Source organism: Podarcis raffonei, chromosome 8 (assembly GCF_027172205.1).
Source record: "Podarcis raffonei isolate rPodRaf1 chromosome 8, rPodRaf1.pri, whole genome shotgun sequence".
Lineage (NCBI taxonomy): Eukaryota > Metazoa > Chordata > Lepidosauria > Squamata > Lacertidae > Podarcis > Podarcis raffonei.
In genome coordinates this window covers 74,996,855-75,012,940 of record NC_070609.1, presented here as the reverse complement: position 1 = coordinate 75,012,940, position 16,086 = coordinate 74,996,855, and the positions used below count along the sequence as shown (strand labels likewise).

Below are 16,086 nucleotides of genomic sequence, written 5' to 3'. Positions count from 1 at the left end.
TCAAGGCTCAAGTTAATTCTACTGAATCTGACCCCAAGCCAGGTCCCCTTGAAGTGTGCAAGCACACACTTTTTCTCTGTACCAGGACAGAGGTGACCAGAGCCAGGGGCACCCATACAGCTCACTAAAAAATCCAATGCACCAATGGGACTAAAAAAGATTGGTGCCCTATGGCATAAAGGCTTGGACAAAAGAATCAGGCAGATTTATGGAGGGTAATTTCCAGAAGAGCAGGTGTGTGAGTTAGCCTGTTGCAGCAAAAACAGGCAGGCTTGTGGCATCCTAAAAGACTAACAAATTTAGTGTGGCATCAGTTAATGTGTCAGGGTTGAAGGTGCCCCAAGACTCTTGGTTGTTTACAGAGGATATTTCTGTTTGCTATGGGAGCTCAGTGGAACTTCCATGACCAGAGACAGTTTATCTGCTGGGAGAAGCTACAGGGAAAACCCACTTCCCTGCTTGTAGGCTTCCCAGAGGCATCAGATTGGTCACTGCTGGAAATTGGATGCTGGGTTAGATGCTGGGTTTTGGGGGTTTTTTTGTTGTAAGCACACAGAGCTCCACTTACATTCTTAGATTTCCTACATGAGTCCCCAGTTGGAAGAATATTTCATTCTCTGAATACAGTGGTACCTCGGGTTAAGTACTTAATTCATTCCAGAAGTCCGTACTTAACCTGAAACTGTTCTTAACCTGAAGCACCACTTTAGCTAATGGGGCCTCCTGCTGCTGCCGCGTTCTCTTCACTTCTCCTGAAGCTACCGGACGGCCGGGTTGATCGCTTCTGGTTGTGCCGGGAACCGGACCTTCTGGACACCCTCCAGAAGTGTTTTTTTTGGGGCCTCCGCGCCCTGAAGCCCCCCTAATCCTTCGAAATAGCGCGGAATCTCCCTCTCGGTAAGATCCCCGCTTGCGACGAGATCGCGCTACACCGGAAGTCCCACAATTTCTGTTCTCATCCTGAAGCAAAGTTCTTAACCTGAAGCACTATTTCTGGGTCAGCGGAGTCTGTAACCTGAAGCGTCTGTAACCCGAGATACCACTGTATTTGGTTACAGTTAACCTGAAACGTATGTAACCTGAAGCGTATGTAACCCGAGGTACCACTGTATTTCATTCTCTTGCCTTTTTGTTAATTTAATGTGCAAGCTTGCTTGCATCAATTTTTTGAGGCCAGCACAAAAGCAAAAATAAAGGAAGGCACACCAGCTGTCCAATATAAATCAAGAAAAGCAGAGGATGAAACCAGAATTGTCCATAAACTGAAAGCTGCCAAAGGCCTTAGGTAAATAGAAGTCTGGTGCCCACTTCGATATCATTTCAACACCAAAGGAAGACCCTTTTATTGTCCCCAGGCCTTTTGAAAAAACCTTTTAATTTAATTTCTTCTGGTTTTGTGCTTTTAAAACTCTTTGCTGTTGCTTATCGTTTTATGATTTTATGATTTTTATGTTTGATGGCAGTATGTTCGGCTTCTGTTGTGAACCACGGCCTGAGAGCCAAATATGTGAGATAAAATGAAAATTCAATCAGTCAGGAGCACACCCATGAGAAGCAAAAGCTAGAGTCCAAGGATACCTTCCAGCCAGGCAAAAACACTCCAGAAGGGTATGAATAAAGCAGATGGGTATGGCTGGGGAGAGGAGGGCATGGCCAAACTGACAGATCTGGAGAACTGCACTCAGCCCATGGGCTTGAGATTCCCTATACATGGTGTAAGGATTATAACTACAGTGGTACATCGGGTTAATAACTTAATTTGTTCTGGAGGTCTGTTCTTAACCTGAAACTGTTCTTAATCTGAGGTGCCATTTTAGCTAATGGGGCCTCCCACTGCCGCTGCGGCACGATTTCTGTTCTCATCCTGAAGCAAAGTTCTTAACCCGAGGTACTATTTCTGGGTTAGCGGAGTCTGTAACCTGAAGCGTCTGTAACCCGAGATACCACTGTACTAGATATGCAAACTGCTTTAAACGCTTGGGAAATGTTATATAAAGGCTGTTTTAGTATTTTATTCATTAAAGGCAGCTAAACTTCCCTTACCAAGAAGGCTCCTTAGCCTCTTCTCCTGGAGATATACCACAAGGCAACAGAGGTTTTGGACCAGAGTTTTATTTATCCTAGATGAGACACCTTCCTAGGTCGACAAGTCCCATCTGCCCCTCACTTCCCTCTACAGCACATGCCAAAGCCGCCTTCTTGACCATTGGACCCACTATTGGTCTTGTCTGTTCAATCCGCCAGAGCCAGTCTTTGCATGCAAGGGAAGTCGCTAACTCCCTGAGGGTTCGAGACCTGCCAGCTACCCTACTCATAGTAAAGGTAAAGGTAAAGGGACCCCTGACCATTAGGTCCAGTTGCAGACGACTCTGGGGTTGCGGCGCTCATCTCGCTTTATTGGCCGAGGGAGCCGGCGTACAGCTTCCAGGTCATGTGGCCAGCATGACTAAGCCGCTTCTGGTGAACCAGAGCAGCACACGGAAACGCCATTACCTTCCCGCCGGAGCGGTACCTATTTATCTACTTGCACTTTGATGTGCTTTCAAACTGCTAGGTTGGCAGGAGCTGGGACTGAGCAACGGGAGCTCACCCCGCTGCGGGGATTCGAACCGCTGACCTTCTGATCGGCAAGTCCTAGGCTCTGTGGTTTAACCCACAGTGCCACCTGCGTCCCATACGCTACTCATAGTAAACGTGTTTAAATCAGAATTTAAGTTAATCATGTCCATTGATTTCAATGGGTCTGCTCTGAGTAGAGAGAACATTATTGACAATCCAAAGGCTACCTCCACATCAACACACAGTATCCCTCTGAATAACGAGTTGCTGTTGCACCCAGGTTCAGGTTTTGAGCTTCCCAGAGGCATTTGGTTGGCCACTGTGGAAACAGGATGCTGGACTAGATGGGCCACTGGCCTAATCCAGCTGCCAAACTCTTCTTACGTTATTTTTGCAAAGAGTTTTGGGGTCGTTGTTTTTTAAGCTCCTTGTTTTGTTGCTGTTTCGTTATAGATTTTATCTGGTGGTCCCTTCTTTGTAAAAACAAACAAACAAACAAACAACAAAACCCTTTCTTTTTGCAGCTTTCCATTTTGTATTATTTCTTATTTGAAATGCACTCAGCATCTTCAGGGAGCATCTGCATGGCAAATTGAGCTATGCATGCTGGTAAATAAATCAACAGACCTAAACGATATTCCCTTTAACTGGCTCCTCTGCATTCCATCAAGAAAGCAGCAAGACCCAGACTTAGGATGGATAGGACCAGAGCAACACCCTTTTTCCTTTTGCTTTCATTTGCTTTGTTATTTTTCGCTGGAGGGTGAGATACTTTGGGAGGACAGCCACAGGAAGTTATCTGTTATATTGATTTCTTTTTTAAAAAAATAAATAAAAAGTTTGCCTGGGGCCCATCTGCCATTCCCCAGTGCAAGGAAAGCAGCACGTGACAAATTTAAAAATAAAACTCCAACTGGAAACAATAATATCCCAGAGGCTCTAAAGCATATTCTGCATTATTTATTTATTTATTTCGCACGGGGAGAGAAACAGCTCATAGGTGTGTGCTTGTGGAAAGGGGGGGAAAGGGTGGCGAATAATTTCGCTGCTCTAAAAATAATCTCGGCCTGCTCGCTTTGCGGCATCCAATCAGGGAGGAAAAAAAGGGGGGGGGAAGGTGGATGTTGGTTTCTAGATATCAAGCCTAACGGAGTCTTTCTCCCTCTCTCTGTCTCCCTCCTGCCTCCTTTGGCTCCTCATTAGAAAATTGTTACAGAAGACGGGGAGACAAAGAGCTCATTTGCTAATGAACAAGTTGTAGACACCTTAATTATTGATGTGAGCTTGGTGGTGGCGGAGTGTGAAAGAACAAGATGGTTTCCTACTAATACAGCCCAGGCCTGAGTCTCAATAACACTGAATTTTTGGTTGCCTGCCTGCACAATGCATTTCATTCCATGCTTTCTGCTGCAGTACCCCCTCAAAACGGCTTTAAAAGAGAATTAAATAAATTCATGGAGGGGGAGGCAGTGTGGCGTAGGGGTTAGATTGTTAGACAACAACCCGGGAGACCGGGGTTCGAATCCCCCAATCAGCTCACTGGGTGTGACCTTAGGCCAGTCGCTTTCTCTCAGCCTGGCCCACCTCACAGGGTTGTTGTTGGAGGATTAAATGAGGAGCGGGAGAAACTGTGTCCACCACCTTTGAGCTCTTTGGGGGGGGGAAAGGTGGGATAGAAATAAACAAACAAACAAACAGCACTATCGTTGGCTACTAGCCATGATGCCCACATTCTACTTCCACTGCCAGAGGCGTTGTGCCTCAGAATACCAGTTGCTGGGAAATCAGAAATGGGGAGAGTGTTGTTAATTCAAATCCTGCTTGCAGGCTTTATATCAGGCTTTACGCCGGAGTGGTACCCATTTATCTATTGTCACTTTGACGTGCTTTTGAACTGCTAGGTGGGCAGGAACTGGGACCGAACAACGGGAGCTCACCCCGTCGCAGGGATTTGAACTGCCAACCTTCTGATCGGCAAGCCCTAGGCTCTGTGGTTTAACCCACAGCACCACCTGCGTCCCTTTGGTTCTTAGCCTGTTGTAAATTCAGCCACTACCCCCCAGCAAAAGAAAAAAAGGGGGGGAACAGATAAGGGTGCTACTTATTTACAGTGTTCTGGGCTGCTCCTCAGCCCTCCATCCCTTGGCTGCTAATCCCTGACTTGTGACTTTTATTTCTTGTTAAGAATTATAGTTCTGCGAAGGTCTCCTAACCACTCTCGATACGGTTTACAAACCGCTAGAGTGGTATAAGGGTGCTTTAAATGTGTGTTGTGCGGATGTGACCTTACTTAACTTTTAGAGGAAAAGCCACAACTCCGCGGTAGAGCAGCTGCTCTGCATGCAGAAGGCCCCAGGTGCAATCCCCAGCATCTTCAAGAGGGGCTGGGAATATCCCCTATATGAAACTTTGGAGAGCTGCTGTCAACTGTACGTGCTATGACATTCAGATCCTATCTTTCTTCTGCTCATCTCAAGAACTTCTTGTGGGCATAGGGTTGAGGACAAACACGTATTCATAAACATAAAGGCACGTTATAACTCAATAACACATTATTCCCTCTGCCATTTTATTGTCACTACAACCCTGCGAGGGAGCTGAGAGGGAGCGGATGACCTGTGATCAGTAGTCTACCCCTCACTGAGCTGCAATTCCCAACATCCTTCACAATCTATACTCCCCAAGATTCATCCCAAGGTGTGGTTTTTTGGGGGGGGCTTTAAGTTTGTGTCATGTGTGCAAGGAACCCTTTTCAGCAGGGGTTGTGTTCCACCGGGAAATTCTGCACAATGCAAGGTGGGATGTCGCTGCGGGTGTCTTCCAATATTCCCTGCGACCCTTCACTAACCCAATAAAGAGTTTTGGAACGCAATTGTGATTTGCAATCAGCTGTCTCCTTTTCAGGCACCCCTGTGTGCACTTTTCACACACAAGCTGTGCTCAGTGGAAAGTGTATCAGTTGCTATGTGCTATTCTGCCTCCCTCTCCCCTCCCCTCCCCTCAATCAAAGCAAACCCCACGTGGTATTGCAAGGGCATGCAAAATGGATGGAGCATTGGAATTTATTGTTGACAGTGCCCCTTCCTCTCCTTTGCAGACTGTCTGCAAACGGGGGGAAATATTGCATTATTATTATTATTATTATTATTATTACTACTACTACTACTACTACTACTACATTATTATTATTATTATTAACTTGACCTACTAGAATGCAACACAACACAACTGAAATGTAAGGTTATTTCCAAGGAAAAGTGTCTCCTGCAACCTTGCTCTGAAAATGCAGAGACTTGCTCAAAGATTTAATAGAGCCAAAGGTCTAGAAGGGGCGTTTTTCATCTTCTAGGTGGAGTGGGATGTGAGCACTTTTGTTGTGGTTTCTCCCACAACCATTCTGGAACATGGAAAGTCAGTTGACTCCGAGTCAGACCGTTAGTCCATCTAGCTCAGAACTGTCTGCACTTGGCAGTGCCTCTCCCACTAGGTCCTGCTCACAGTAAACCCGTTGAAAATAGAAAGGACCTCATTTAGTTATGCCTATTGATTTCAACGGGTCTACCCCAGGTAGATCTACAACTGTAATATTACAATCCTATATCCCTTTGAACTCAAGTGGGACTTCTGCGTAAGAACAAAGTGGTATTAATATGTTATAAGGAAAAAAAACCTGCTCCCTTTTCCTTATGGGGTATTCCGGAGCCTGTATAGAATCCTTAAATGGGTTCCTTATCGGTAGGAGAAAACAGAGGCCAACCAGAGTATATTGAGAAGCAAAGCAGCTAGTAAGCCAGATCTTTATTAAAGGAAACAAACAGTTGCAACAGGGTCCCTACTCACCACATGCAGGAAGGAGGAGAACCCTGAACAATGGTGGCAAGCCCTTATGTAGATTTTTGAAATTGCCCACCACTCCCAAGACCACTCCTCTAAAACATCATACATACATCACAGAAGGAGAAGGTCTCCAGCAGGAATCCTGTCTTCCAGGATACCTGATAATGGTCACTGATTGCATTACCTGGGCACCCTGGCCATTCTTTTGTGATGGTAATGCTTTAATTCCTGAATCCAGGTCATAGGCTCACCCTATTCATACACAAATATGCCCTTAAGACAGGATTTGCAAGCAAAAAGGCAATGGGAAGGCTTTCCCCATTTGACTCCCTTACTGCAGAGGAATATTTGAGGTCACTGGGAGAGTCAAAATGGCTCCAGGAGTGCTCTCCCATACTATCACATGGTTCATATATTTAGGTATGTGTGCATTTAGGAATATTTATTCTATATTTGAGACCTTTAAATTCTTATAACACATGCAAAGCCCCAAGCTTGGATTCCCAAATTCTCAGAAGCTCAGTTCCTTGGTTCTCCAGTTGAGGGGCAGAACTCACTGTGGGTTGTCTACGATTAAAATCCTACTCAGAGTAGACCAATTGAAACTAATGGTCCTAAATTAGGCCATGCCCATCAGCATCTCTCTTTCCCCCCGTTTTCCATGTTTTTATCGGCTATATAAAGATTGCAATTTCTTTGTAATTGTTGTAAGAATAATAATCATACACCCGCTTCCTCCCGTCACTGGTGGTACGGATTGGCTACATGCCATTAACTTCAATGAGTCTACTCTGAGCAGGACTAGCATCTGATGCAAGCCCACTTTAATGTAAGAAGGGGGTGAGGCAGGGTGAATGCCTCTTTTTAAAGCAACAACGACCCTGCAGAGCCTGCTGGGTCAGGCTGGCGGTCCTTCTAGTCCAGCATCCTGTTCTCACAGTGGCCACCCATATTATGCCTGTGGGGAACTAGCAACTGGGACCCGAGCACGAGAGCACCCTCCCTTCTTGCAGCTTCCAGCAAGTGGTATTCGGAAGCTTGACTGCCTCCAGCTGTGGGGCAGCGCTCAGCCACTGCAGCTATCAGCCATCAATAACCTCACCCACCACATAGCTGTCAACCTTCCCTTTTTTGCGGGAAATTCCCTTATGTGAGTGCCTGGAGACGGTTGGAGGATGGATGGCGGCTAACAGATTGAGGTTGAATCCTGACAAGACAGAAGTACTGTTTTTGGGGGATAGGGGGCAGGCGGGTGGGGGGGACTCCCTGGTCCTGAATGGGGTAACTGTGCCCCTGAAGGACCAGGTGTGCAGCCTAGGAGTCATTTTGGACTCGCAGCTGTCCATGGAGGCGCAGGTTAATTCTGTGTCCAGGGCAGCTGTCTACCAGCTCCACCTGGTACGCAGGCTGAGACCCTACCTGCCTGCGGACTGTCTTGCCAGAGTGGTGCATGCTCTAGTTATCTCCCGTTTGGATTACTGCAATACGCTCTATGTGGGGCTACCTTTGAAGGTGACTTGGAAACTGCAATTAATCCAGAATGCGGCAGCTAGACTGGTGACTGGGAGTGGCCGCCAGGACCACATAACACTGGTCCTGAGAGATCTGCATTGGCTCCCAGTACGTTTCCGAGCACAATTCAAAGTGTTGGTGCTGACCTTTAAAGCCCTAAACAGCCTCGCTCCTGTATACCTTAAGGATCGTCTCCACCCCCATCATTCAGCCCGGACACTGAGATCCAGCGCCGAGGGCCTTCTGGCGGTTCCCTCATTACGAGAAGTGAGGGCTTAGGGAACCAGATAGTGGTGCCCGCCCTGTGGAACACCCTCCCTTCAGATGTGAAGGAAATAAGCAGCTATCTTCTCTTTAAAATACATCTGAAGGAAGCCCTGTTTAGGGAAGTTTTTAATATTTAATGCTGTATTGCTTTTAACACTTGATTGGAAGCTGCCCAGAGTGGCTGGGGAGGCTCGGCCAGATGGGCAGGGTATAAATAATAAATTATTATTATTATTATTATTATTATTATTATTATTATTATTATTATTAATTTTCCAGCGCCGTTTCCCGCTGCTTCCCGCTGCTATGCCGGATTGTTACATATCCCGTAGATTTCCCCAGGTCAGGTGAGGCTGCTGATCCCTTATTTTCAAATCTGAAAGTTGACAGCTGTGACCCCCCCATGAATTCTCTTCTAAAGTTATTGGTTCAGGTGGCCAACGGCCATCACTGCCTCCTGCTGCAGACAGTTCCGCAGTTCAGCTCCACGCCCTTTTTTTGCTTTTCACCTGCACCTGAGATCTCCCAGTAAAATGAATCCTCTAATCATAGAAATGTAGAGCTGGAAGTGAGCTCCACGTTGGGTCCAGAGATTGCTGCATTGCAGGGGGTTGGAATGGATGACCCACAGGATCCTTTCCAACCCCACGATTCTATTCTCCTCCTCCAGCGTGTGTGTGTGTGTGAAATCACGGTTTCTCCTACCATTCCCCTCTCCCCGGCTTAGGCTGCTCCTTCAGCCTCTGCCTTTCCTCCCCCCTCCACCACTCCGCACGATGGTATCTCCTCCCCCTCCGCCTCGCCCCCCTCCTTTCCCCTCCCAGTTGGTTCCTTCCCCCGCTCCGTCGCCTGGCAACCGGTGCGGGAGGGAGCGGCGAAAGGGAGCGGAGCGGGCCGCCATCTTAGTTCGCAAGCCAGCGGAGCCAGCGCCGGGCTCAGGAGGCGGAGGAGGAGGAGGAGGAAGAGAAGACGCGGCGGCCAGGCTGGGCTGAGAGGAACGGCTGCCTTTCCTCCCTTCCCTTTTATTTTCCGCCCCCGGACACCTCCCTCACCCTTTTTATTTATTACTACCGTTGCTATTATTTATTAATGTGTCGTTATTAGTATCGCTAATACCCGCCCCCTCCGTTTCCTTTAGCCCTTTTTTTTTGCCCTCCCCCTCAACGGGGGGTCGGTCGGGGGGCGCCGGGGAGGAGAAGGAGGAGGAGGCGAGGCGGAGAAGCGCCTTCCCGGCCTAGCAGAGATGCTGCCCTCCCGGCTGGCGCCCGCCTGCCTCCTCCTGGCTGCGCTGCTCTGCGGACGGGTCCGCGCTGCCCGAGGTGAGCCAGGAGGCGGAGGGGAGGGTGGGGGAGGAAAACAACAATATTGTGTGTGTGTGAGTGTGATAAATTTTTAAAAAATAGGTTGGGGTGTCCAGGTCTCCAGCCACCCCACCCCGTTAGTGCCATAGGAGGATAACGCCTTAGCGTTGCACTTAACTGATAGTACCTTAGGCACGGTGCTACACTTGCCTTGCCAAGGAGACCTTCGTAACGGTGCTTGCGTTTTCCCTTTTTATTGCAGAAATGTCTATCCATATGCATATGTAGATAGACGCGTATGTGTGTTTGGGCGCGCGTTTTCTGTATACGGATAGATACAGGTATGCGCATGTATATATGCATATAAAGATTTGCGTTGCACTAATATAGATAGCAGTGACGTTGCAATAATGATTATGATGAATAACGTAGCATTGGTATGGAAAGGATCAATAAGGACGACGAAGGTGATGCTGCTGCTTCGTTTGTTGTGCCTGCGCTGCGGTTGCATTGCTCTTTAGAACCTACTGTGGGTCACTTACCGCGCTGTGCAATATCGTGATTTGTTGGCTTGTTTGTTTTATTGGTGGTGGTGGTTTATTAATGTGTTGTGTTTTGCTGTATTTGCGTTAGGAGAACCGCCTTGAAACAGTACTGGGCCCCTTTTTTTGCACATGCGATATTGTAATTATTTGTTAGCCTCATTCTGTATTCCTAATGGGAAGATGTCTGTTTAACTGTGTTGGGATGCTTATTGCAGCACACAATATGATAACAGCAGGTGGCATTTCACATTAGTCCGACTTGGAGTAGACCCGTTGAAGTTAGTGAGCATGGGCAATTTAGGTTCATTAATTTCAGTGGGTCTCCTAAGAGTGTACCCTGTGTGAAAATCACTCAGTGTTCTTATTTATTAGATCTTGCTGCATTTGTATTAGGAGATATTTTTTAAGGGTCCTTTTCTGTAAAGTGCAGTTGTCTGACAGTGCATAATATAAATATTGCATGATTTGATAATGTTATATATTTTTATTATTGTAGTATGCTTTCATAGGTGTGTATGTGTTTAAGATGGATATTCATCCTAAGCCCCATGGAAGTCAGTGCAATGTACTTCTGAGTGGATATATATAGGATTAGGTGTGTAATAAATAATATCTAATGTAATACTGTATATATAAATACAATGGTTGTGTGTATGTATGTATGTATGTATGTATATGAATGTACAAGTTAATATTGCAGCCATTAATATAAGGATATTTTAATATTGCTTTGGTTAGTAGTGATATAGGCACTATTGCATATTCATACTTTTATATGTAATCTTCCACAGCTGTTTAATAATAGAAATATATTAATAAAATGAATAATTTATAAAGTATATATTTAAAGTACTTAGGCTCCACTCTTCAGCCAGAAAACTATTAATACCTAATAGAGTATAGTGCTTAATATTGCATTGTTTGATAATGCAATATTTTATCCTTGTACTTATATTGTCCATTATAATACAGTGCATCATTAATAGTCCCTGATTAACAAGGATATTATAACATTCCATTATTTAATAAATGATGTAACCCTACTGCACTACATCCCTCCTTATATTAAGAATATAGCATTGTTGTTTCATAATACACCTAATACTCTCTTTTCCATACATGCACTCACTTTCTTGTATTTTTTTTTGGGGGGGGGGTGGATTTGATTCCCTTTCCACTTCATCCCATCTTCCCCACCTCATAGCAACACCTCCTCCCCTCTAAGCAGAATACCTCCACTCTTTTTAACATAGTACTTACATAGGAAACACCAACATGCCATTATCAGTAAATCTCTCCACCCCAATATTTGTCTATTTCACTCCCTTAAGCACACATAGATACACAAACTTTCATACAGACACTTGCCTGTTTTTTTTACTCTTCCCCTTTCTAAAGCACTCTCCCAGACCCCCAAACCAGCACCTTCCTACGCACAGGATACTTACCTTATACTGCCCACCCCACTTCAGGGACCCCTCTAAGTATGGCTTGGCGAACATGCATTTGTCAGCCTGTCCTTTTGAAGCTGTTTCCTGTAGCTTTCCTCTTAGGGGGCCTGTACTTCCTGCATCTCTGCTCCCCCCCCCCAATGTTTGCCTCCCCACTGTGCTTATTAATTATTAGTATTCTGTCCACCACCACCACCACCCCACGCTCTTACATCCAAATGTACTTTCTGGACCACCATTGGCCTTTCCACGTTCTGTATAAAAGCTATTCTCTGCCTCCTCTATTCCTCCTTCCTCTCCCCTGGTTTTAAACCATCTCAGAAAGGCACATGTGTTTGAAGGATCCAGACTCCGGACCCTGCCAAAGGAATTGTTTCCCTCCATATATCTGACTTTGGAGGTGTAGAGTCCTTCATGCAAGGGCATCTTTTGATAAGAGGTGGGGGGCTTAGGAAGATCGCTCCTCCTACCTTTTCACTCTTTTAAGAGGATACATCTTTTTAGTGTGTGGGGGCACTATTTCCCCCCTCGGGAAAGGGGATGATGGATAGCCTTCCTCCCTCTGTAGTTTTAGAATTTAATCGCCTGTGCCCATGAATCTATCTCTGAGGTTAAGTCCATCTATCACTCTTTTCTCCAGTGATGCCTCTTTTATACCACCCTATGCCATTCCCCCCCCCTGCATTCCTGTATGTTGAGCTCCTTTCCCCTATAGGGATTTAACAAGGCTTAATCACGTCCCCAAATCATATGCTCTGTGTATCTGGATCAGAGTGCAAATGGGGAAGGAAATAGCAGTGTCCTTGGTGGTGATGGGCTTCTTATCCCTTCAAGTCTATATGGTGCCGTATGGAACAGATGGAGGAAGGTGACAGAAAGGTGCCCCCTATATATGCTGTCCTACAGGGTCAGGGAGAATGTTTACACAGTGCCCGCAGTGCCCCCCTCCCTCTTGCTTTGTTTTGCTTTGGTATAATCCCCTCCCTCCTTTTCCGGCAGTGAGGAAAAAATTCCATAGGGCAACCTGATCATGTTGGAGATGGAAAGAAAACCTGCTTACTCCCCAGATAGAGAGACTGCCAGTGTTTTTATCTGGCGGGCGATTCTGGCTGTCCAGGCTGTGTCCTCCGCTGCCCACTTTGGCTCATAATCTGGGTTAGCAGGGAGGAATGGAATGTGGGGGGTATAATGGCACTGCTTGTGAGTGGGGGGAGGGAGTCCGCAGCAGCTCTCTGCCGGCACACACTTTCTTTGTTTTTGTCATGCAAATCATTTCTCTCACACTCTGCAAATTATTTCCCAACTAGACTTCTGTTTGTCCCTTTGATGATAAGAGACAGCCGTTGTTGCTTGTGGCAAGGCAAGGTTAAACTGGACCAATCTGATGAGATTAACAATGGTGTAAATACTGTCTGTCTCTAGGCTTGCAAAAAGCTCTTTCTCTGTTGAGAGTATGATTCCCCCCCCACCCCTTTCCAAGCAGCGATGGTATTTTAGATGGTGGAATTGGTTTTTTGATCGTCAGCTGTGAATAGATGCAGAGAATTGGACACCTTACTGAATCTCTGGGAACCTTAAACCACTGCAATTTCATTGAGAGTGCTTTCTGTCATTTAAAGCAAACACAATCCCTTCTCACACCTCTCTAGCTGTTTAACCTTTTGCAGCTCTTGTGTTATCGCTGGGCCTTGAGCTGGGAAGTAAGGACGCATTGCAGATTGTGTTTTTGGGGTTGCAAATGTTTCTTTCCCTAAATGTGGAGCCGGAGCTCCCCCCAATCATATTGTGAGATGGCTTAATTGCTGTTTAAAACATGTGCCGTTTAAAATGTTTTTATAGACATCCATTTCACGAAGTCCTACTCAGAGTAGACCCATTGAAGTTTAACTTAGTCATGTCTAAATTTCAATGGGTCTACACTGAGTAGGACCAACATGGGACACAACCCATTTGACTTCAAACTGATTTATTTTTAAGGTGGTACAGGTGATGTTGGGGTATTTTGCTGATAAAAACTGAACCTTTCAATCATCTGTGGAAATGTTTAGTTTTCATCCCAATGGATTCACAACTGTGCTTGTCTCTTAAATTTCATTCACTGTAGCTATTTCCAGAGGGTTGGTGTGTTGCAACATAACACAACACAGTAAAGTCTTCCGACATCTTGAAGACATAACATGTTTATTACCATGCATGTTTTCTATTGGATCAGTGGACTCCAGTCCACAAAAGTTTATGGCACAATAAACATGTTGGTCTTTATGGTGCTTCCTGTTCTTCATATCTAAGAACATAGGAAGCTGACTAATACTGAACAAGACCACTGGTCCATCTAGCTCAGTATCCTCTATTCCAGGCTTCCTCAAACTCGGCCCTACAGATGTTTTTGAGACTACAATTCCCATCATCCCTGACCACTGATCCTTTTAGCCAGGGATCATGGGAATTGTAGGCCAAAAACATCTGGAGGGCCAGGTTTGAGGAAGCCTGCTCTATTCTGACTGGCAGCAGCTTTTCACAGTTTCAGACAAGGACACATTTCCAGCCCCCCCTGAAGTTGCTGCAGATTGAACCTGATACATTCTGCATGCAAAGATATTGCTGCACTACTGAATTGTGCCTCCTTCCTTAAAAAGCAAGATTTCAGTCCCCATATTTTTGAATTAAAGGGCTTATTTTAAATAGGAACCCAAGAAGCTGCCTAATACTGAGTCAGCTCATCGTCCTTCTAGCGCAGTATTGTCTACTCTGCACTGACTGGCAGCAGCTCTCTCCAGTGTTTTTGGACAAGGGGAGTTTCCCGGTCCTGTCTGTAGATGCCATTGAGGAGCGAACCTGGGACAGATGAGAAATGACCTTAGGTTGAGCATCTTATGCCAGAAGGACACACTCTAATAATGTGATATGCACATGATCATGATCACTCATACCGTGTTAATTTGGAATAACATGGACAAGTAAACAGCCACTGGAAATCACCAACAGTTTCCTACTGATAACTAGGTGGGAAAGCTTTAGTAAGGGAGTGGGGAAGTTTAGTACTGCCCCATTGCATATTGATTTATGCCATGGGTTGCCAACACAGCGCTCATGGGTGCCAAGGCCTTCCTTGGCACCCATGGGCTCCTGTCCTCTCATACCTCCCCTCTCTGAAATTAAACTTGAAAGAAGCGTTCTATAGTAGCCAGTGGAAAGCCTATTTTTTGGGCTAGTAAGGGTTTATTGTGGACTAGTAAACTTCTTGGATTTATTTGCAACTCTGGGACAACTGCTGTCCCCTTGGTATATTCTTAAAACAATTTTACAGCTCAGTTCTATGCAAGTTTTCACCCCTAGCAATATGCTCAGACAAATATGTAAAGATGAATGTCCTGTGATTTGCTATTAGTGTTGTATTCTGTATAGGAGAGTTGATTGAGATGAACAGTGTGTCACAAATGACTAGCAATAGGTATATGTGGGCAACTGTGCTAGGATTGTGTGATCTTTTTGCCTGCCTTATTGCTCATCTGTTGATAATGTACCTTGAAGCTACATTGTCCTATATCTGGCTTTTTCTTGCTTGTTTGGTTCAAATTTCCAAAAATGTGATTTGGGAGTTATTTTGCTGTTAAAACGTAAATGTTTCTTTTCCTATGGCTGATTTTATATATACTTGAAATAGAGCACAGTTGCTGAATTTTTATAGCCTGACTTTAAATGTGGCCAGATGGCAGTTGCCTTTCTCAATTGGCTGTGCTATTTATTGCGAACCCGGAAGTGATGGAAGCGCTATTGCTGCAAAGAGATTCAAGGCTGTGCAAGGATTTTCTTTGGTGACAGTCTCTGGTTTCCCATTTAGCATAGTGTGGTTTATCACTGTTTTCATATGGCTGCCATCATCTGGAAAGGCTCTAATATTTCAGAAGGATATTTTGGAAGGGCTGTAGCTCAGTAGTAGAGCAGAAGATCCCACATTCAATCCTTGGCATCTCCCAAGTTGCGCAGGGAGAGAACACTGCCTGAAACCCTGGAGAGCCACTGCCTGTCAGTGTAGGCAATACTGAGCCAGATAGAAGGCAGCTACCTATGCTTTTCCTAGACGTCTGGTTTTGGAGGTTTACTCGGCTTATTTAAAGCCAAACAGATTAATTCATATTCTTGTACAAACACAGGCCTTTGTTTCTATGGTCAGAGGCAATGATGCTTCTGAATACCAGTTTCTGGAAACCACAAGAGGGGAGAGGGCTCTTGTGTTCAGGTCCTGCTTGCGGGTTTCCAAAAGGGCATCTTATTGGCCTCTGTAAGAACAGGCTGATGAACTAGATGGGCCCTTGGCCTGATCCAGCAGTGGTATCCACATATATTTATAGCTATGCCCAGGATGCTATGGAGAGCTGGAGGCTTGAAAATGTGTGTGTTGCTTTTCAATCCTAGGAACTAACTTGCACAGAACTAGCAAAGAGTTCATGGCTTCCAATCCGACAAGGAGGGGTTTTTATATTACTTTTCTTTTTTACATTTTATATCAGCCTTCACCAACTTGGTGCCCTCCAGATCTTTTAGACTACTAGCCAGAGGCTGATGAATTGTCACCCAAAATATCTGGAGAGCACCAAGTTGGAGGAGGGCTGT

General features: G+C 45.4%; 1 protein-coding gene across 4 annotated transcripts in view; it reads left to right on the top strand.

The window, feature by feature from the left end:
• The first annotated feature begins 9,100 nt into the window (after positions 1 to 9,100).
• The window catches only part of CLSTN1 (calsyntenin 1), a 60,691-nt gene continuing 53,705 nt past the window's right edge, over positions 9,101 to 16,086 (top strand). For 3 of the 4 annotated variants that reach the window (XM_053400883.1, XM_053400884.1, XM_053400882.1), the window contains exon 1: positions 9,101 to 9,494. In XM_053400883.1, coding sequence (XP_053256858.1) covers positions 9,419 to 9,494 — 76 coding nt within the window. In that variant the 5' untranslated portion in view covers positions 9,101 to 9,418. The remainder of the gene's footprint in view (positions 9,495 to 16,086) is intronic. The other variant, XM_053400885.1, reaches the window with a different exon arrangement.